The 23110-nt window shown below is 53.8% G+C and overlaps 1 protein-coding gene across 1 annotated transcript in view; it reads left to right on the top strand.

Annotated features, from left to right (window-relative positions):
• Positions 1-5809: 5809 nt before the first annotated feature.
• snx30 (sorting nexin family member 30) overlaps positions 5810-23110 on the top strand; it is a 101157-nt gene continuing 83856 nt past the window's right edge. Inside the window, exon 1 of the mRNA XM_067983606.1 lies at positions 5810-6023. Within this exon, the coding sequence (XP_067839707.1) occupies positions 5826-6023 (198 nt within the window). The 5' untranslated portion in view covers positions 5810-5825. The remainder of the gene's footprint in view (positions 6024-23110) is intronic.

Consider the following 23110-nt stretch of genomic DNA (forward strand, 5'->3'; position numbering starts at 1 on the left):
ACTTACAAGGTCCCATTCGGGAGTTTGGTGGAATTTTCACCACTTGCCCAGAAGGGTGCAGCAACAACAACACTCAAGAAACTTGACACCATCTAGGAGAGAGGAGCCCCTGCCACTGAACTCAATATCTACCCCCTGCCCCACTGGCGCACATTGACTGCAGTACGTACGATCTGCAGGATACACTGCAGTAGATCGCCAAGCTTACTTCGATATGACCTCTCTCCCCTGTGACCTCCCCTGTGACCTCTACTACCAAGAAGGACAAGAGCAGAAAGATCATGGAAATACCATCACCTCCAATTTCCCCTCCAAGTCACACATTATCTTGACTTGGCTGTACACTACCGGTCGTTCATTGTTACTGTGTCAAAATCTTGCAATTCCTTACTTAATGTCATTGTGGGAATACCATCAGCTCAAAGATTGCAGTAGTTCAAGGAGAAGGCTGACCAATACACTCTCATGGTTACTGGGAATGGGTAGTAAATGCGGCTTTGCCAGTCTCGCCCTCGAGAGCAAACATTTTTAAAAAAACCTCTGGCATGAATACTAAATCAGAAACAAAATGGTTCCATTCAATGTTGTTAAAAGGCTATCAGTAGTTGAGGTACTATGATTGGCCTCAGTACAACTGGGTTTAGTGGCAGTAAAAATCAGGCAGGGTTGGCACTCTGGTATCCAGTGATCCCTGCTGACAAGTGTCTTGGCAAGATTGGGTTTGGCGGTGATGTTCCCTCAAATCAAGCAGACCGCCAACACTCGCTGGCTGTGTTCGTGTATGAAGAGTGGCCACTTGGGGGTGAGGTACAGAGGGCTGTCAGTGGCCATGGCGTCAGCTATGCTCAGTGGGTAGCACTCTTGCCTCTGAGTTGGAAGGTTGTGGGTTCAAGTCCTGCTCCTGAGACTTGTATTCTACCTCTAGGTACAAAATTAAGGATTCAATTTGCCTTTTTTAATGGCTTCATCTACTTGAATTGGCACCTTTAAATGACCTGTGTATTTACAGATCAAAGTCCTCAGCTGTGCTTCAGTGGGTAGCAGTCTCACCTCTGAGTCAGAAGACTGTGGGATTAAGTCCCACTCCAGAGACTTGAGCACAAAATCTAGACTGATATTCTAGTGCAGCACTGACGCGGTGCTGCACTGTTGGAGGTGCCGTCTTTCGGATGAGATGTTAAATCGAGTCTGTCCTTTCAGGTGGTTGTAAAAGATCCCATCGCACTATTTCGAAGAACAGCAGAGGAGTTCTCCTAGGTGTCCTGGCCAATATTTATTCCTAAACTAACATCATTAAAAAACAGATTATCTGATCATTGACCTTGCTGAGTGCAAATTGGCTGCTGTGTTTCGACATTACAACAATGATTACACTTCAAGAGTACTTGTAAAGCGCTTTGGGACGTCCTGAGGTCATGGAAGGTGCTATATAAATGCAAGTTCTTTTTCTTTCTTCCTTTCATAGCAAGGAATCAATGCTTTCAGGAGAGGCACAAAGGAGAGGGGAGAAAATTGGGGGGAAAAAGCAATATCATAAATATTAGGTTTTTATCAATGAATACTTTGGAAACAACATTCTGTTAATTATTGAACAATTAATCATGAACTGTAAGATTATATAATTAACCATGCATGCTCTTGCCCAAATGTTACCATAACTTTTCTGATGATATAACATAAACATGAAGTCATTAGGTTTGCAGCCTCATTACAATGAATAATTCATTCCCTACTGAGAATAGCAGCAATAAAGTGAGTCATTCTTAATTCAGTGTGTGTAAATAGATTTTCTTTCCAAAATGTTAACTTCTGTTATTGATGTAGTCACTGAGCAAACTGTCGATGTTCTGCACAGCCTCACTGTTTAAAAAACTCCAACTGCCCGTGCCAGGGGAAGATGAGGTCATTTTTCCATGCGAGAGTGGTGGCAGTTCAAACACCACCCATTTCAGCCAAGGGAATCTCCAGTGCTAGGGCGAGAACCTTCATATTCTGCAATACCCAAAATGTTTTGTTTCTTTAAAAATTGCCTTGCTGAGTTTTTTTTTCATGGTTCCAAATTATCTCTCCTTCTTTCCTGAAGCCAGCGGCTCTCTGGTACAATTCCTCAAATGTGAGCCAATGTTGGTGGGCAATAGTCTGCGGAAGACATCAACATCAACAGCTTGCATTTATACAGCGCCTTTAACCTAGTAAAAATGTCCCAAGGGGCTTCAGAGGAGCGTTATCAGACAAAATTTGATACCGAGCCACATAAGGAGATATTAGGACAGGTGACCAAAAGCTTGGTCAAAGAGGTAGGTTTTAAGGAACGTCTTAAAGGAGGAGAAAGAGTTGGAAAGGCAGAGAGGTTTAGGGAGGGAATTCCAGAGCTTAGGGCCTAGGCAGCTGAAGGCAAGGCCGCCAATGGTGGAGCGAAGTTGGCATAGCAGCCAAACCCAACCCTGTTCTCACTCAACAATAACAATAATAATTTGCATTTATATGGCACCTTTGATGTAGTAAAACATCCCAAGGCGCTTCACAGGAGTGTAATCAGACAAAATTTTGCTGCTCTTTGCAACATGATTGTTAAGTTGGAGGTACTCATTTGTGTTTGTGTGCTTCCTGGGCACTGTATCCTGAATGGAACCAACAGCCTGCATGACTGGGTTTTGGGGGTGTAGATTATTTTGTTTTGTGAAGAACAGTGTTCTCTCCAGCAGTTTTAATGTGTGTCATCCATAAATTTCCTCTGCAATTTGATTGTAATCTTCTACAGCATGGCATGCTTGAATTGCTGTATGCACATTTGTATTTGAGTATGTGTGTGTTCAGTGAAATTTGTTTTATGGGTATATTTATGTTCAGTGTAGTTTGTTCACAAGATAACTACAGAAGAGGAAGGCCATCTTAAATCACCCATTCAAAAGCATCTTAACGTTCCCCATTGCAGCATCCAATTGTTTCTTAAGTTATTCTAAGGTTCCCACCTCCACAACTTTATCTGGAAGTCTATTTTGTACATTGACCACTTTTTGTGTGAAGAATTTCCTGATATTAGTCCTAAAGTTACCTGACACCAGTTTGAACCTGTATGTCCACTCCCACAGTTCATTTTAAAGCAGCATACCAGATGAACTTTTTCCATATCATTTACTATCTTAAAGAAAGAAAGAATGACTTGCATTTATATAGCGCCTTTCACGACCTCAGGACATCCCAAAGCACTTTTGAAGTGTAGTCACTGTTGCAATGTAGGAATGTTGTATTGTATGTACCTCTACAGCACCCCCTCTCAGGCACCTCGTTACTAGACTGAAAAGCTCAATGGTCTCCAGCCTTTCCTCATAGATTAGACCCTGACACTAGGGATCAGCCTCGTGGCTCTTCTCCGCACTGCCTCCAGTGCTTGAATGTCTCCCTTGTTTCTTTGCATTCAGATCTGGACACAGTGCTTTAGGTGCAATCTGACTAGGAACTATGAAATTTGATCACTATGTCCTCTGACTTACATTCTACTGTTTTGACGATGTATGGAATCATAGACTCGTAGAATCTTATATGGAGGCTATTCGGCCCATCATGCCTGTGCTGGCTCTGCGAAAGAGCTGTCCAATTTAATCCCACACCCCAGCTTTTCCCCCATAACTGCAAATTAATCCTCTTCAAATTCATGTCCAATTGCCTTTTGAAAGTTCCTATGGAATCTGCTTCCACCACCCTTTCAGGTCGTGAGTTCCAGATCTTAACAACCTTCTGTGTGAAAAAAATGTCTCATCATTTCCTTTCTAGTTCTTTTGCCAATTATTTTAAATCTATGACTTCTGGTTACTGTCCCACTTGCCACAGGAAACAGTTTCTCCCTATTTACTCTGGCAAAACCCCTCATAATTTTGAACACCTCTGTCACATCTTTCCTTAACCTTCTCTGCTCGAGCGAGAACAATCCCAGCTGTAGTTCAACATCTTATTGGCTTTGTTGATTGCTGCTCTGCATTGAACGTATTTGGCATTGAGTCTGCTAAGGCTCCCAGGTTTCTTTTAACTTCATCCGTAGCTATTTCAACACCATTCGTAGAAAATGTGTGTTGTCTATTTTTTCTTGCCCGGTGCTATGAAGCGATCATGCATCACACTTACTAGCTCTGACTTTAAACCGCTTGAGTTTTTCTAGTATATATTAGATTGATTGAAGTCTCCAATTAAAATAATTTTCCTATTCTCACATACCCCACCCCATCCTATTGCCCTCCTTGTCCTCTAAATTGTCCTTCTTATGCTGATGTGATGCATGACTGCTTCATGACGCAGTGCACCAGGAAAGTCACAAGATGCAATGCTCATCTTGACCTGGCATTTGTTAGTGATGAACATACATAGAACACTTTACCAAAATTATATGCCCTAAGCTGCCATGCAACTTATTCACTATTTGCCCCACATCATCTCAGGACTGGGTTAAAAAAAAGTACTTGTATTACTTATATTTTTATATATATTTATATTTGGCTGTACAAGTGCAACGGCAGGTTTCAGTCATGGCTCAGGGGAGCACTCTCGCCTCTGAGTCAGAGGTCATGGGTTCAAGTCCCACTCCAGAAACTTGAGCACGTAATCTAGGCTGACACTCCAGCTGATGGAGTGCTGCACTGCTGGAGCTGCCGTCTTTCGGATGAGACGCTAAACCGAGGCCTTGTCTGCCCTCTTAGTCGGACGTATAATATTCGAGGAAGAGCAGGGGCATTGTCCCCTGGTGCCCTGGCCAATATTTACCTCTCAACCAACACCACTAAAACAGGTGATCTGGTCATTATCATAAATTGCTGTTTGTGGGATCTTGCTGTGCACAAATTGGCTGTCTTGTTTGACCACACTTCAAAAGTACTTCATCGGCTGTAAAGCGCTTTGGGAGGTCCTGAGGTTGTGAAAGGTGATGTACATATAGTTTTCTTTTTTCCTATTACATATTAGTGATTTTTTTGTCATTATTCCCTGCACTGAAGCAGCTTTGATTGACAGCGCGGTTCTCGTTACAGCGCCCCCTGGCGGCGGAGAGCGAGAGCTTCACAGATCGCGTGAAGAACGCGACAGAACGCTACACGTTACCCCACCAGCGAACAAATGTTATCTGTTTTTAATATAACGGGTCAATTGCTGTCTTTTCCTTCCGGATGTTTCTATGCTTCTACCTCTCTCGCTCTGTTTTTCTAATTGGCATCTCCACATCATCTGTTTTTTTAGTTCTGGCCGTTTGTATATTCGGTGGCCCTGTAGGTAACACCTATCTGTCTGAACACTTCGGTTGCCTTGGCAACGGGCAGTTGAAAAGACTCTCTGTAATCACCAGGCATTGTTCTGTGATTTATAAATGCGAGAGGTTCGAGGATTTCAGTTCCACATTCACCTGAGGAAGGAGGAAGCCTCCGAAAGCTAGTGGATTTTAAAATAAAATGTGTTGGACTATAACTTGGTGTTGTAAAATTGTTTACAATTGTCAACCCCAGTCCATCACCGGCATCTCCACATCACCGCGTGAAGAACGATGGTGCCGCCGAGAGAGCGCCACCTAAGTGCAGGAAGACCGAACAGACAGACAAACAAAGTCGGGTGGAGGGGGAGGGGGAAGGAGGAGGGAAAACAATCCCAGCGACCGAAACAACTGCGGTGCGGACGCGGGAGAGGCAAGGCCTGCTGCAGCGCCCCCTGTCAGCGGGGAGGAGGGAGTGCGACTCCCCGAGGCGTCAGGGGCGCTTCCTGTCATGCGCGGTGGCTGGCTGGCTTGGCGGCGCCGCTCATAAAGCGCAGGCCCGGGGTGGGGGGAGGGGGGTGTTGGGTTGGTTTCAATGGAAGCGGCGATCGAGACTCGGGGAGAGGCCGACGCGACGGTGACGGGAGGCGGGGACTCGGTAACGATGAGCGCGGCGTTGTTTAAGCCACTGCTGTCCTCGGGCCCCAAGTCCATCCACGACATCTCGCACCCGCTGTCGACCGAGGAGCTGCTGTCGCCCGGCCCGGACACGGCAGCCAGCAGCGGGGACAAGGTGAGTGAGGAGCGGGGGCCCGGTAACCAAGGGAGACGGCGGCTGTAACTCACCCTGGGGACATGCACCGAGTCTGCTTGGTGTTAAATAGGTTCAGTGTCGTGTAAGGGACTAAATTTCTCGAATTGTTGAACTGCTTTATCTTCCTATAGGAGAGACTTGCATTTATATAGCACCTTTCACCACCTCTGGACGTCTCGAAGTGCTTTTATAATCAATGAAGTACTTTTTTGAAGTGTTGTGCTGTCGGAAACTCGGCAGCCAGATTGTGCACAGTAAGCTCCCACAAACAGCAATGAGATAAATGACCAGGTAATCTGTTTTGGTGATGTTGGTTGAGGGATAAATGTTGACTGGGGTGGAAACTCCCCTACTCTTTGGAATAGTGCCATGGGATCTTTTACATCCACCTGAGGGCGCAGATCTTTTTTGTCTAAAAGACAGCACCTCTGACAGAGAAGTGTCAGCCTGAATTTTTGTGCTCAAGTCTCTGGAGTGGAACTTGAACCCATGACCTCTGACTCAGGTGAGTGTGACCCACTGAGCCATGGCTGTCTAACATTAAATGTCCAGTACTTCCCTCTGTGCTACTCTCTCCCCTCACATTAATAGAGGTTAATAATATAGATTGATTTGCCATTAAAACCAATTATCTGAATATAATTTTATTTTGTCACGAATGGGAGGTTTGTGTTGAGTGCTTTTGTTGGGAGGTCTGCTACCTGCACTTGTGCTGATGTGTTGCTGCTTCCACCTCTTGCCTGTTTGCACAGAGTGCTGTTTGTTATGTGAAGTTAATATGGGTCTGCAAATGAATGTTATTCTAGACCAGGGTGCTGTGATGCATGTAGCCTTTTAAATTCTATGATGTGTGCATGTAGAATTAAATATGTGGAAACCTCTCTGCCTTGCTCTCCTTTTTTAAGATGCTCCTTAAAAGCTAACTTTGACCAAGCTTTTGGTCACTTATCCTAACCTTATGTGGCTTGGTATTCCATTTTGTCTGATAATGCTCCCGTGAAGTGCCTTGGGCTGTTTTGCTATGTTGAAGTTGCTGTTTACATAGGTAGGTGCTAAGTTACTGTTTGTTTTTTTAAAAAAAAATAGTTTTTCTTTAGCTTGTATTTGTAGCAATTTTATGAAAAATACCCTGGAACTGGAAAGAGGAGTGTTAACTTTCAGCTTTTAAGGCAAAGCATTTCATAAATCTAGAAGTGACACTTGTTTTTTCTTGCTTTCTAATTCTGTTTGTCTGTTTTCTTGTAACTTCCCATATATTGTTTTCCAGGTGTTTGAATTTACACACCCTGTCTGTATCAAAGGTGTACACCATTCCTTTCTGAAAGTAACTGTTCTGGTTACTTTTGATCACTTTATTTCCTCCTTCCTATTCACATTTTGTAATTGTATTCACTACTGAGCTATTTACTGCATGGCCTCCTCCCCTCCCTATCTCTAACCTCCTCCCCTCCCTATCTCTAACCTCCTCCCCTCCCTATCTCTAACCTCCTCCCCTCCCTATCTCTAACCTCCTCCCCTCCCTATCTCTAACCTCCTCCCCTCCCTATCTCTAACCTCCTCCCCTCCCTATCTCTAACCTCCTCCCCTCCCTATCTCTAACCTCCTCCCCTCCCTATCTCTAACCTCCTCCCCTCCCTATCTCTAACCTCCTCCCCTCCCTATCTCTAACCTCCTCCCCTCCCTATCTCTAACCTCCTCCCCTCCCTATCTCTAACCTCCTCCCCTCCCTATCTCTAACCTCCTCCCCTCCCTATCTCTAACCTCCTCCCCTCCCTATCTCTAACCTCCTCCCCTCCCTATCTCTAACCTCCTCCCCTCCCTATCTCTAACCTCCTCCCCTCCCTATCTCTAACCTCCTCCCCTCCCTATCTCTAACCTCCTCCCCTCCCTATCTCTAACCTCCTCCCCTCCCTATCTCTAACCTCCTCCCCTCCCTATCTCTAACCTCCTCCCCTCCCTATCTCTAACCTCCTCCCCTCCCTATCTCTAACCTCCTCCCCTCCCTATCTCTAACCTCCTCCCCTCCCTATCTCTAACCTCCTCCCCTCCCTATCTCTAACCTCCTCCCCTCCCTATCTCTAACCTCCTCCCCTCCCTATCTCTAACCTCCTCCCCTCCCTATCTCTAACCTCCTCCCCTCCCTATCTCTAACCTCCTCCCCTCCCTATCTCTAACCTCCTCCCCTCCCTATCTCTAACCTCCTCCCCTCCCTATCTCTAACCTCCTCCCCTCCCTATCTCTAACCTCCTCCCCTCCCTATCTCTAACCTCCTCCCCTCCCTATCTCTAACCTCCTCCCCTCCCTATCTCTAACCTCCTCCCCTCCCTATCTCTAACCTCCTCCCCTCCCTATCTCTAACCTCCTCCCCTCCCTATCTCTAACCTCCTCCCCTCCCTATCTCTAACCTCCTCCCCTCCCTATCTCTAACCTCCTCCCCTCCCTATCTCTAACCTCCTCCCCTCCCTATCTCTAACCTCCTCCCCTCCCTATCTCTAACCTCCTCCCCTCCCTATCTCTAACCTCCTCCCCTCCCTATCTCTAACCTCCTCCCCTCCCTATCTCTAACCTCCTCCCCTCCCTATCTCTAACCTCCTCCCCTCCCTATCTCTAACCTCCTCCCCTCCCTATCTCTAACCTCCTCCCCTCCCTATCTCTAACCTCCTCCCCTCCCTATCTCTAACCTCCTCCCCTCCCTATCTCTAACCTCCTCCCCTCCCTATCTCTAACCTCCTCCCCTCCCTATCTCTAACCTCCTCCCCTCCCTATCTCTAACCTCCTCCCCTCCCTATCTCTAACCTCCTCCCCTCCCTATCTCTAACCTCCTCCCCTCCCTATCTCTAACCTCCTCCCCTCCCTATCTCTAACCTCCTCCCCTCCCTATCTCTAACCTCCTCCCCTCCCTATCTCTAACCTCCTCCCCTCCCTATCTCTAACCTCCTCCCCTCCCTATCTCTAACCTCCTCCCCTCCCTATCTCTAACCTCCTCCCCTCCCTATCTCTAACCTCCTCCCCTCCCTATCTCTAACCTCCTCCCCTCCCTATCTCTAACCTCCTCCCCTCCCTATCTCTAACCTCCTCCCCTCCCTATCTCTAACCTCCTCCCCTCCCTATCTCTAACCTCCTCCCCTCCCTATCTCTAACCTCCTCCCCTCCCTATCTCTAACCTCCTCCCCTCCCTATCTCTAACCTCCTCCCCTCCCTATCTCTAACCTCCTCCCCTCCCTATCTCTAACCTCCTCCCCTCCCTATCTCTAACCTCCTCCCCTCCCTATCTCTAACCTCCTCCCCTCCCTATCTCTAACCTCCTCCCCTCCCTATCTCTAACCTCCTCCCCTCCCTATCTCTAACCTCCTCCCCTCCCTATCTCTAACCTCCTCCCCTCCCTATCTCTAACCTCCTCCCCTCCCTATCTCTAACCTCCTCCCCTCCCTATCTCTAACCTCCTCCCCTCCCTATCTCTAACCTCCTCCCCTCCCTATCTCTAACCTCCTCCCCTCCCTATCTCTAACCTCCTCCCCTCCCTATCTCTAACCTCCTCCCCTCCCTATCTCTAACCTCCTCCCCTCCCTATCTCTAACCTCCTCCCCTCCCTATCTCTAACCTCCTCCCCTCCCTATCTCTAACCTCCTCCCCTCCCTATCTCTAACCTCCTCCCCTCCCTATCTCTAACCTCCTCCCCTCCCTATCTCTAACCTCCTCCCCTCCCTATCTCTAACCTCCTCCCCTCCCTATCTCTAACCTCCTCCCCTCCCTATCTCTAACCTCCTCCCCTCCCTATCTCTAACCTCCTCCCCTCCCTATCTCTAACCTCCTCCCCTCCCTATCTCTAACCTCCTCCCCTCCCTATCTCTAACCTCCTCCCCTCCCTATCTCTAACCTCCTCCCCTCCCTATCTCTAACCTCCTCCCCTCCCTATCTCTAACCTCCTCCCCTCCCTATCTCTAACCTCCTCCCCTCCCTATCTCTAACCTCCTCCCCTCCCTATCTCTAACCTCCTCCCCTCCCTATCTCTAACCTCCTCCCCTCCCTATCTCTAACCTCCTCCCCTCCCTATCTCTAACCTCCTCCCCTCCCTATCTCTAACCTCCTCCCCTCCCTATCTCTAACCTCCTCCCCTCCCTATCTCTAACCTCCTCCCCTCCCTATCTCTAACCTCCTCCCCTCCCTATCTCTAACCTCCTCCCCTCCCTATCTCTAACCTCCTCCCCTCCCTATCTCTAACCTCCTCCCCTCCCTATCTCTAACCTCCTCCCCTCCCTATCTCTAACCTCCTCCCCTCCCTATCTCTAACCTCCTCCCCTCCCTATCTCTAACCTCCTCCCCTCCCTATCTCTAACCTCCTCCCCTCCCTATCTCTAACCTCCTCCCCTCCCTATCTCTAACCTCCTCCCCTCCCTATCTCTAACCTCCTCCCCTCCCTATCTCTAACCTCCTCCCCTCCCTATCTCTAACCTCCTCCCCTCCCTATCTCTAACCTCCTCCCCTCCCTATCTCTAACCTCCTCCCCTCCCTATCTCTAACCTCCTCCCCTCCCTATCTCTAACCTCCTCCCCTCCCTATCTCTAACCTCCTCCCCTCCCTATCTCTAACCTCCTCCCCTCCCTATCTCTAACCTCCTCCCCTCCCTATCTCTAACCTCCTCCCCTCCCTATCTCTAACCTCCTCCCCTCCCTATCTCTAACCTCCTCCCCTCCCTATCTCTAACCTCCTCCCCTCCCTATCTCTAACCTCCTCCCCTCCCTATCTCTAACCTCCTCCCCTCCCTATCTCTAACCTCCTCCCCTCCCTATCTCTAACCTCCTCCCCTCCCTATCTCTAACCTCCTCCCCTCCCTATCTCTAACCTCCTCCCCTCCCTATCTCTAACCTCCTCCCCTCCCTATCTCTAACCTCCTCCCCTCCCTATCTCTAACCTCCTCCCCTCCCTATCTCTAACCTCCTCCCCTCCCTATCTCTAACCTCCTCCCCTCCCTATCTCTAACCTCCTCCCCTCCCTATCTCTAACCTCCTCCCCTCCCTATCTCTAACCTCCTCCCCTCCCTATCTCTAACCTCCTCCCCTCCCTATCTCTAACCTCCTCCCCTCCCTATCTCTAACCTCCTCCCCTCCCTATCTCTAACCTCCTCCCCTCCCTATCTCTAACCTCCTCCCCTCCCTATCTCTAACCTCCTCCCCTCCCTATCTCTAACCTCCTCCCCTCCCTATCTCTAACCTCCTCCCCTCCCTATCTCTAACCTCCTCCCCTCCCTATCTCTAACCTCCTCCCCTCCCTATCTCTAACCTCCTCCCCTCCCTATCTCTAACCTCCTCCCCTCCCTATCTCTAACCTCCTCCCCTCCCTATCTCTAACCTCCTCCCCTCCCTATCTCTAACCTCCTCCCCTCCCTATCTCTAACCTCCTCCCCTCCCTATCTCTAACCTCCTCCCCTCCCTATCTCTAACCTCCTCCCCTCCCTATCTCTAACCTCCTCCCCTCCCTATCTCTAACCTCCTCCCCTCCCTATCTCTAACCTCCTCCCCTCCCTATCTCTAACCTCCTCCCCTCCCTATCTCTAACCTCCTCCCCTCCCTATCTCTAACCTCCTCCCCTCCCTATCTCTAACCTCCTCCCCTCCCTATCTCTAACCTCCTCCCCTCCCTATCTCTAACCTCCTCCCCTCCCTATCTCTAACCTCCTCCCCTCCCTATCTCTAACCTCCTCCCCTCCCTATCTCTAACCTCCTCCCCTCCCTATCTCTAACCTCCTCCCCTCCCTATCTCTAACCTCCTCCCCTCCCTATCTCTAACCTCCTCCCCTCCCTATCTCTAACCTCCTCCCCTCCCTATCTCTAACCTCCTCCCCTCCCTATCTCTAACCTCCTCCCCTCCCTATCTCTAACCTCCTCCCCTCCCTATCTCTAACCTCCTCCCCTCCCTATCTCTAACCTCCTCCCCTCCCTATCTCTAACCTCCTCCCCTCCCTATCTCTAACCTCCTCCCCTCCCTATCTCTAACCTCCTCCCCTCCCTATCTCTAACCTCCTCCCCTCCCTATCTCTAACCTCCTCCCCTCCCTATCTCTAACCTCCTCCCCTCCCTATCTCTAACCTCCTCCCCTCCCTATCTCTAACCTCCTCCCCTCCCTATCTCTAACCTCCTCCCCTCCCTATCTCTAACCTCCTCCCCTCCCTATCTCTAACCTCCTCCCCTCCCTATCTCTAACCTCCTCCCCTCCCTATCTCTAACCTCCTCCCCTCCCTATCTCTAACCTCCTCCCCTCCCTATCTCTAACCTCCTCCCCTCCCTATCTCTAACCTCCTCCCCTCCCTATCTCTAACCTCCTCCCCTCCCTATCTCTAACCTCCTCCCCTCCCTATCTCTAACCTCCTCCCCTCCCTATCTCTAACCTCCTCCCCTCCCTATCTCTAACCTCCTCCCCTCCCTATCTCTAACCTCCTCCCCTCCCTATCTCTAACCTCCTCCCCTCCCTATCTCTAACCTCCTCCCCTCCCTATCTCTAACCTCCTCCCCTCCCTATCTCTAACCTCCTCCCCTCCCTATCTCTAACCTCCTCCCCTCCCTATCTCTAACCTCCTCCCCTCCCTATCTCTAACCTCCTCCCCTCCCTATCTCTAACCTCCTCCCCTCCCTATCTCTAACCTCCTCCCCTCCCTATCTCTAACCTCCTCCCCTCCCTATCTCTAACCTCCTCCCCTCCCTATCTCTAACCTCCTCCCCTCCCTATCTCTAACCTCCTCCCCTCCCTATCTCTAACCTCCTCCCCTCCCTATCTCTAACCTCCTCCCCTCCCTATCTCTAACCTCCTCCCCTCCCTATCTCTAACCTCCTCCCCTCCCTATCTCTAACCTCCTCCCCTCCCTATCTCTAACCTCCTCCCCTCCCTATCTCTAACCTCCTCCCCTCCCTATCTCTAACCTCCTCCCCTCCCTATCTCTAACCTCCTCCCCTCCCTATCTCTAACCTCCTCCCCTCCCTATCTCTAACCTCCTCCCCTCCCTATCTCTAACCTCCTCCCCTCCCTATCTCTAACCTCCTCCCCTCCCTATCTCTAACCTCCTCCCCTCCCTATCTCTAACCTCCTCCCCTCCCTATCTCTAACCTCCTCCCCTCCCTACCTCTAACCTCCTCCCCTCCCTACCTCTAACCTCCTCCCCTCCCTACCTCTAACCTCCTCCCCTCCCTACCTCTAACCTCCTCCCCTCCCTACCTCTAACCTCCTCCCCTCCCTACCTCTAACCTCCTCCCCTCCCTACCTCTAACCTCCTCCCCTCCCTACCTCTAACCTCCTCCCCTCCCTACCTCTAACCTCCTCCCCTCCCTACCTCTAACCTCCTCCCCTCCCTACCTCTAACCTCCTCCCCTCCCTACCTCTAACCTCCTCCCCTCCCTACCTCTAACCTCCTCCCCTCCCTACCTCTAACCTCCTCCCCTCCCTACCTCTAACCTCCTCCCCTCCCTACCTCTAACCTCCTCCCCTCCCTACCTCTAACCTCCTCCCCTCCCTACCTCTAACCTCCTCCCCTCCCTACCTCTAACCTCCTCCCCTCCCTACCTCTAACCTCCTCCCCTCCCTACCTCTAACCTCCTCCCCTCCCTACCTCTAACCTCCTCCCCTCCCTACCTCTAACCTCCTCCCCTCCCTACCTCTAACCTCCTCCCCTCCCTACCTCTAACCTCCTCCCCTCCCTACCTCTAACCTCCTCCCCTCCCTACCTCTAACCTCCTCCCCTCCCTACCTCTAACCTCCTCCCCTCCCTACCTCTAACCTCCTCCCCTCCCTACCTCTAACCTCCTCCCCTCCCTACCTCTAACCTCCTCCCCTCCCTACCTCTAACCTCCTCCCCTCCCTACCTCTAACCTCCTCCCCTCCCTACCTCTAACCTCCTCCCCTCCCTACCTCTAACCTCCTCCCCTCCCTACCTCTAACCTCCTCCCCTCCCTACCTCTAACCTCCTCCCCTCCCTACCTCTAACCTCCTCCCCTCCCTACCTCTAACCTCCTCCCCTCCCTACCTCTAACCTCCTCCCCTCCCTACCTCTAACCTCCTCCCCTCCCTACCTCTAACCTCCTCCCCTCCCTACCTCTAACCTCCTCCCCTCCCTACCTCTAACCTCCTCCCCTCCCTACCTCTAACCTCCTCCCCTCCCTACCTCTAACCTCCTCCCCTCCCTACCTCTAACCTCCTCCCCTCCCTACCTCTAACCTCCTCCCCTCCCTACCTCTAACCTCCTCCCCTCCCTACCTCTAACCTCCTCCCCTCCCTACCTCTAACCTCCTCCCCTCCCTACCTCTAACCTCCTCCCCTCCCTACCTCTAACCTCCTCCCCTCCCTACCTCTAACCTCCTCCCCTCCCTACCTCTAACCTCCTCCCCTCCCTACCTCTAACCTCCTCCCCTCCCTACCTCTAACCTCCTCCCCTCCCTACCTCTAACCTCCTCCCCTCCCTACCTCTAACCTCCTCCCCTCCCTACCTCTAACCTCCTCCCCTCCCTACCTCTAACCTCCTCCCCTCCCTACCTCTAACCTCCTCCCCTCCCTACCTCTAACCTCCTACTTACCTCCCCCTCCCTACCTCTAACCTCCTCCCTCCCTACCTCTAACCTCCTCCCCTCCCTACCTCTAACCTCCTCCCCTCCTACCTCTAACCTCCTCCCCCCTACCTCTTACCTCCTCCCCTCCCTACCTCTAACCTCCTCCCCCTCCCTACCTCTAACCTCCTCCCCTCCCTACCTCTAACCTCCTCCCCTCCCTACCTCTAACCTCCTCCCCTCCCTACCTCTAACCTCCTCCCCTCCCTACCTCTAACCTCCTCCCTCCCTACCTCTAACCTCCTCCCCTCCCTACCTCTAACCTCTCTCCCCTCCCTACCTCTAACCTCCTCCCCTCCCTACCTCTAACCTCCTCCCCTCCCTACCTCTAACCTCCTCCCTCCCTACCTCTAACCTCCTCCCCTCCCTACCTCTAACCTCCTCCCCTCCCTACCTCTAACCTCCTCCCCTCCCTACCTCTAACCTCCTCCCCTCCCTACCTCTAACCTCCTCCCCTCCCTACCTCTAACCTCCTCCCCTCCCTACCTCTAACCTCCTCCCTCCCTACCTCTAACCTCCTCCCCTCCCTACTCTAACCTCCTCCCCTCCCTACCTCTAACCTCCTCCCCTCCCTACCTCTAACCTCCTCCCCTCCCTACCTCTAACCTCCTCCCCTCCCTACCTCTAACCTCCTCCCCTCCCTACCTCTAACCTCCTCCCCTCCCTACCTCTAACCTCCTCCCCTCCCTACCTCTAACCTCCTCCCCTCCCTACCTCTAACCTCCTCCCCTCCCTACCTCTAACCTCCTCCCTCCCTACCTCTAACCTCCTCCCTCCCTACCTCTAACCTCCTCCCCTCCCTACCTCTAACCTCCTCCCCTCCCTACCTCTAACCTCCTCCCCTCCCTACCTCTAACCTCCTCCCCTCCCTACCTCTAACCTCCTCCCCTCCCTACCTCTAACCTCCTCCCCTCCCTACCTCTAACCTCCTCCCCTCCCTACCTCTAACCTCCTCCCCTCCCTACCTCTAACCTCCTCCCCTCCCTACCTCTAACCTCCTCCCCTCCTACCTCTAACCTCCTCCCCTCCCTACCTCTAACCTCCTCCCTCCCTACCTCTAACCTCCTCCCCTCCCTACCTCTAACCTCCTCCCCTCCCTACCTCTAACCTCCTCCCTCCCTACCTCTAACCTCCTCCCCTCCCTACCTCTAACCTCCTCCCCTCCCTACCTCTAACCTCCTCCCCTCCCTACCTCTAACCTCCTCCCCTCCCTACCTCTAACCTCCTCCCCTCCCTACCTCTAACCTCCTCCCCTCCCTACCTCTAACCTCCTCCCCTCCCTACCTCTAACCTCCTCCCCTCCCTACCTCTAACCTCCTCCCTCCCTACCTCTAACCTCCTCCCTCCCTACCTCTAACCTCCTCCCCTCCCTACCTCTAACCTCCTCCCCTCCCTACCTCTAACCTCCTCCCCTCCCTACCTCTAACCTCCTCCCTCCCTACCTCTAACCTCCTCCCCTCCCTACCTCTAACCTCCTCCCCTCCCTACCTCTAACCTCCTCCCCTCCCTACCTCTAACCTCCTCCCCTCCCTACCTCTAACCTCCTCCCCTCCCTACCTCTAACCTCCTCCCCTCCCTACCTCTAACCTCCTCCCCTCCCTACCTCTAACCTCCTCCCTCCCTACCTCTAACCTCCTCCCCTCCCTACCTCTAACCTCCTCCCCTCCCTACTCTAACCTCCTCCCCTCCCTACCTCTAACCTCCTCCCCTCCCTACCTCTAACCTCCTCCCCTCCCTACCTCTAACCTCCTCCCCCTCCCTACCTCTAACCTCCTCCCTCCCTACCTCTAACCTCCTCCCTCCCTACCTCTAACCTCCTCCCCTCCCTACCTCTAACCTCCTCCCCTCCCTACCTCTAACCTCCTCCCCTCCCTACCTCTAACCTCCTCCCCTCCTACCTCTAACCTTCCTCCCCTCACCTACCTCTAACCTCCTCCCCTCCCTACCTCTAACCTCCTCCCCTCCCTACCTCTAACCTCCTCCCCTCCCTACCTCTAACCTCCTCCCCTCCCTACCTCTAACCTCCTCCCCTCCCTACCTCTAACCTCCTCCCCTCCCTACCTCTACCTCCTCCCTCCTACCTCTAACCTCCTCCCCTCCCTACCTCTAACCTCCTCCCTCCCTACCTCTAACCTCCTCCCCTCCCTACCTCTAACCTCCTCCCCTCCCTACCTCTAACCTCCTCCCCTCCCTACCTCTAACCTCCTCCCCTCCCTACCTCTAACCTCCTCCCCTCCCTACCTCTAACCTCCTCCCCTCCCTACCTCTAACCTCTCCCCTCCCTACTCTAACCTCCTCCCTCCCTACCTCTAACCTCCTCCCCTCCCTACCTCTAACCTCCTCCCCTCCCTACCTCTAACCTCCTCCCCTCCCTACCTCTAACCTCCTCCCCTCCCTACCTCTAACCTCCTCCCCTCCCTACCTCTAACCTCCTCCCCTCCCTACCTCTAACCTCCTCCCCTCCCTACCTCTAACCTCCTCCCCTCCCTACCTCTAACCTCCTCCCCTCCCTACCTCTAACCTCCTCCCCTCCCTACCTCTAACCTCCTCCCCTCCCTACCTCTAACCTCCTCCCCTCCCTACCTCTAACCTCCTCCCCTCCCTCTCTAACCTCCTCCCCTCCCTCTCTACCTCCTCCCCTCCCTACCTCTAACCTCCTCCCTCCCTACTCTAACCTCTCCTACCTCCTCCCCTCCCTACCTCTAACCTCCTCCCCTCCCTACCTCTAACCTCCTCCCTCCCTACCTCTAACCTCCTCCCCTCCCTACCTCTAACCTCCTCCCCTCCCTACCTCTAACCTCCTCCCCTCCCTACCTCTAACCTCCTCCCCTCCCTACCTCTAACCTCCTCCCCTCCCTACTCTAACCTCCTCCCTCCTCTCCTACCTCTAACCTCCTCCCCTCCCTACCTCTAACCTCCTCCCCTCCCTACCTCTAACCTCCTCCCCTCCCTACCTCTAACCTCCTCCCCTCCCTACCTCTAACCTCCTCCCCTCCCTACCTCTAACCTCCTCCCCTCCCTACCTCTAACCTCCTCCCCTCCCTACCTCTAACCTCCTCCCCTCCCTACCTCTAACCTCCTCCCCTCCCTACCTCTAACCTCCTCCCCTCCCTACCTCTAACCTCCTCCCCTCCCTACCTCTAACCTCCTCCCCTCCCTACCTCTAACCTCCTCCCCTCCCTACCGTCTAACCTCCTCCCCTCCCTACCTCTAACCTCCTCCCCTCCCTACCTCTAACCTCCTCCCCTCCCTACCTCTAACCTCCTCCCCTCCCTACCTCTAACCTCCTCCCCTCCCTACCTCTAACCTCCTCCCCTCCCTACCTCTAACCTCCTCCCCTCCCTACCTCTAACCTCCTCCCCTCCCTACCTCTAACCTCCTCCCTCCCTACCTCTAACCTCCTCCCCTCCCTACCTCTAACCTCCTCCCCTCCCTACCTCTAACCTCCTCCCCTCCCTACCTCTAACCTCCTCCCTCCCTACCTCTAACCTCCTCCCCTCCCTACCTCTAACCTCCTCCCCTCCCTACCTCTAACCTCCTCCCCTCCCTACCTCTAACCTCCTCCCCTCCCTACCTCTAACCTCCTCCCCTCCCTACCTCTAACCTCCTCCCCTCCCTACCTCTAACCTCCTCCCCTCCCTATCCTCTAACCTCCTCCCCTCCCTACCTCTAACCTCCTCCCCTCCCTACCTCTAACCTCCTCCCCTCCCTAGCCTCTAACCTCCTCCCCTCCCTACCTCTAACCTCTCTCCCCTCCCTACCTCTAACCTCCTCCCCTCCCTACCTCTAACCTCCTCCCCTCCCTACCTCTAACCTCCTCCCTCCCTACCTCTAACCTCCTCCCCTCCCTACCTCTAACCTCCTCCCCTCCCTACCTCTAACCTCCTCCCCTCCCTACCTCTAACCTCCTCCCCTCCCTACCTCTAACCTCCTCCCCTCCCTACCTCTAACCTCCTCCCCTCCCTACCTCTAACCTCCTCCCCTCCCTACCTCTAACCTCCTCCCCTCCCTACCTCTAACCTCCTCCCCTCCCTACCTCTAACCTCCTCCCCTCCCTACCTCTAACCTCCTCCCCTCCCTACCTCTAACCTCCGCCCCTCCCTACCTCTAACCTCCTCCCTCCCTACCTCTAACCTCCTCCCCTCCCTACCTCTAACCTCCTCCCCTCCCTACCTCTAACCTCCTCCCCTCCTACCTCTAACCTCCTCCCCTCCTACCTCTAACCTCCTCCCCTCCCTACCTCTAACCTCCTCCCTCCCTACCTCTAACCTCCTCCCCTCCCTACCTCTAACCTCCTCCCCTCCCTACCTCTAACCTCCTCCCCTCCCTACCTCTAACCTCCTCCCCTCCCTACCTCTAACCTCCTCCCCTCCCTACCTCTAACCTCCTCTCCCTCCCTACCTCTAACCTCCTCCCCTCCTACCTCTAACCTCCTCCCCTCCCTACCTCTAACCTCCTCCCCTCCCTACCTCTAACCTCCTCCCCTCCCTACCTCTAACCTCCTCCCCTCCCTACCTCTAACCTCCTCCCCTCCCTACCTCTAACCTCCTCCCCTCCCTACCTCTAACCTCCTCCCCTCCCTACCTCTAACCTCCTCCCCTCCCTACCTCTAACCTCCTCCCCTCCCTACCTCTAACCTCCTCCCCTCCCTACCTCTAACCTCCTCCCCTCCCTACCTCTAACCTCCTCCCCTCCCTACCTCTAACCTCCTCCCCTCCCTACCTCTAACCTCCTCCCCTCCCTACCTCTAACCTCCTCCCCTCCCTACCTCTAACCTCCTCCCTCCCTACCTCTAACCTCCTCCCTCCCTACCTCTAACCTCCTCCCCTCCCTACCTCTAACCTCCTCCCCTCCCTACCTCTAACCTCCTCCCCTCCCTACCTCTAACCTCCTCCCTCCCTACCTCTAACCTCCTCCCCTCCCTACCTCTAACCTCCTCCCCTCCCTACCTCTAACCTCCTCCCCTCCCTACCTCTAACCTCCTCCCCTCCCTACCTCTAACCTCCTCCCTCCCTACCTCTAACCTCCTCCCTCCTACCTCTAACCTCCTCCCCTCCCTACCTCTAACCTCCTCCCCTCCCTACCTCTAACCTCCTCCCCTCCCTACCTCTAACCTCCTCCCCTCCCTACCTCTAACCTCCTCCCCTCCCTACCTCTTAACCTCCTCCCCTCCCTACCTCTAACCTCCTCCCCTCCTACCTCTAACCTCCTCCCCTCCCTACCTCTAACCTCCTCCCCTCCCTACCTCTAACCTCCTCCCCTCCCTACCTCTAACCTCCTCCCCTCCCTACCTCTAACCTTCCTCCCCTCCCTACCTCTAACCTCCTCCCCTCCCTACCTCTAACCTCCTCCCCTCCCTACCTCTAACCTCCTCCCCTCCCTACCTCTAACCTCCTCCCCTCCCTACCTCTAACCTCCTCCCTCCTACCTCTAACCTCCTCCCCTCCCTACCTCTAACCTCCTCCCCTCCCTACCTCTAACCTCCTCCCCTCCCTACCTCTAACCTCCTCCCCTCCCTACCTCTAACCTCCTCCCCTCCCTACCTCTAACCTCCTCCCCTCCCTACCTCTAACCTCCTCCCCTCCCTACCTCTAACCTCCTCCCCTCCCTACCTCTAACCTCCTCCCCTCCCTACCTCTAACCTCCTCCCCTCCCTACCTCTAACCTCCTCCCCTCCCTACCTCTAACCTCCTCCCCTCCCTACCTCTAACCTCCTCCCCTCCCTACCTCTAACCTCCTCCCCTCCCTACCTCTAACCTCCTCCCCTCCCTACCTCTAACCTCCTCCCCTCCCTACCTCTAACCTCCTCCCCTCCCTATCTCTAACCTCCTCCCCTCCCTACCTCTAACCTCCTCCCTCCCTATCTCTAACCTCCTCCCCTCCCTATCTCTAACCTCCTCCCCTCCCTATCCTCTAACCTCCTCCCCTCCCTATCTCTAACCTCCTCCCTCCCTACCTCTAACCTCCTCCCCTCCCTACCTCTAACCTCCTCCCCTCCCTACCTCTAACCTCCTCCCCTCCCTACCTCTAACCTCCTCCCTCCCTACTCTCTAACCTCCTCCCCTCCCTATCTCTAACCTCCTCCCCTCCCTATCTCTAACCTCCTCCCCTCCCTACCTCTAACCTCCTCCCCTCCCTATCTCTAACCTCCTCCCCTCCCTATCCTCTAACCTCCTCCCCTCCCTACCTCTAACCTCCTCCCCTCCCTATCTCTAACCTCCTCCCTCCCTATCTCTAACCTCCTCCCCTCCCTATCTCTAACCTCCTCCCCTCCCTATCTCTAACCTCCTCCCCTCCCTATCTCTAACCTCCTCCCCTCCCTATCTCTAACCTCCTCCCCTCCCTATCTCTAACCTCCTCCCCTCCCTATCTCTAACCTCCTCCCCTCCCTATCTCTAACCTCCTCCCCTCCCTATCTCTAACCTCCTCCCCTCCCTATCTCTAACCTCCTCCCCTCCCTATCTCTAACCTCCTCCCCTCCCTATCTCTAACCTCCTCCCCTCCCTATCTCTAACCTCCTCCCCTCCCTATCTCTAACCTCCTCCCCTCCCTATCTCTAACCTCCTCCCCTCCCTATCTCTAACCTCCTCCCCTCCCTATCTCTAACCTCCTCCCTCCCTATCTCTAACCTCCTCCCCTCCCTATCTCTAACCTCCTCCCCTCCCTATCTCTAACCTCCTCCCCTCCCTATCTCTAACCTCCTCCCCTCCCTATCTCTAACCTCCTCCCCTCCCTATCTCTAACCTCCTCCCCTCCCTATCTCTAACCTCCTCCCCTCCCTATCTCTAACCTCCTCCCCTCCCTATCTCTAACCTCCTCCCCTCCCTATCTCTAACCTCCTCACCCTCCCTATCTCTAACCTCCTCCCCTCCCTATCTCTAACCTCCTCCCCTCCCTATCTCTAACCTCCTCCCCTCCCTATCTCTAACCTCCTCCCCTCCCTATCTCTAACCTCCTCCCCTCCCTATCTCTAACCTCCTCCCCTCCCTATCTCTATCCTCCTCCCCTCCCTATCTCTAACCTCCTCCCCTCCCTATCTCTAACCTCCTCCCCTCCCTATCTCTAACCTCCTCCCCTCCCTATCTCTAACCTCCTCCCCTCCCTATCTCTAACCTCCTCCCCTCCCTATCTCTAACCTCCTCCCCTCCCTATCTCTAACCTCCTCCCTCCTATCTCTAACCTCCTCCCCTCCCTATCTCTAACCTCCTCCCCTCCCTATCTCTAACCTCCTCCCTCCCTATCTCTAACCTCCTCCCCTCCCTATCTCTAACCTCCTCCCCTCCCTATCTCTAACCTCCTCCCCTCCCTATCTCTAACCTCCTCCCCTCCCTATCTCTAACCTCCTCCCCTCCCTATCTCTAACCTCCTCCCCTCCCTATCTCTAACCTCCTCCCCTCCCTATCTCTAACCTCCTCCCCTCCCTATCTCTAACCTCCTCCCCTCCCTATCTCTAACCTCCTCCCCTCCCTATCTCTAACCTCCTCCCCTCCCTATCTCTAACCTCCTCCCCTCCCTATCTCTAACCTCCTCCCCTCCCTATCTCTAACCTCCTCCCCTCCCTATCTCTAACCTCCTCCCCTCCCTATCTCTAACCTCCTCCCCTCCCTATCTCTAACCTCCTCCCCTCCCTATCTCTAACCTCCTCCCCCTCCCTATCTCTAACCTCCTCCCTCCCTATCTCTAACCTCCTCCCCTCCCTATCTCTAACCTCCTCCCCTCCCTATCTCTAACCTCCTCCCCTCCCTATCTCTAACCTCCTCCCCTCCCCTATCTCTAACCTCCTCCCCTCCCTATCTCTAACCTCCTCCCTCCCTATCTCTAACCTCCTCCCCTCCTATCTCTAACCTCCTCCCCTCCCTATCTCTAACCTCCTCCCCTCCCTATCTCTAACCTCCTCCCCTCCCTATCTCTAACCTCCTCCCCTCCCTATCTCTAACCTCCTCCCCTCCCTATCTCTAACCTCCTCCCCTCCCTATCTCTAACCTCCTCCCCTCCCTATCTCTAACCTCCTCCCCTCCCTATCTCTAACCTCCTCCCCCTCCCTATCTCTAACCTCCTCCCCTCCCTATCTCTAACCTCCTCCCCTCCCTATCTCTAACCTCCTCCCCTCCCTATCTCTAACCTCCTCCCCTCCCTATCTCTAACCTCCTCCCCTCCCTATCTCTAACCTCCTCCCCTCCCTATCTCTAACCTCCTCCCCTCCCTATCTCTAACCTCCTCCCCTCCCTATCTCTAACCTCCTCCCCTCCCTATCTCTAACCTCCTCCCCTCCCTATCTCTAACCTCCTCTTCCCCTCTCCCTATCTCTAACCTCCTCCCCTCCCTATCTCTAACCTCCTCCCCTCCCTATCTCTAACCTCCTCCCCTCCCTATCTCTAACCTCCTCCCTCCCTGATCTCTAACCTCCTCCCCTCCCTATCTCTAACCCTCCTCCTCCCCTCCCTATCTCTAACCTCCTCCCCTCCCTATCTCTAACCTA

The sequence above is a fragment of the Heptranchias perlo genome, chromosome 4 (assembly GCF_035084215.1).
Source record: "Heptranchias perlo isolate sHepPer1 chromosome 4, sHepPer1.hap1, whole genome shotgun sequence".
NCBI lineage: Eukaryota > Metazoa > Chordata > Chondrichthyes > Hexanchiformes > Hexanchidae > Heptranchias > Heptranchias perlo.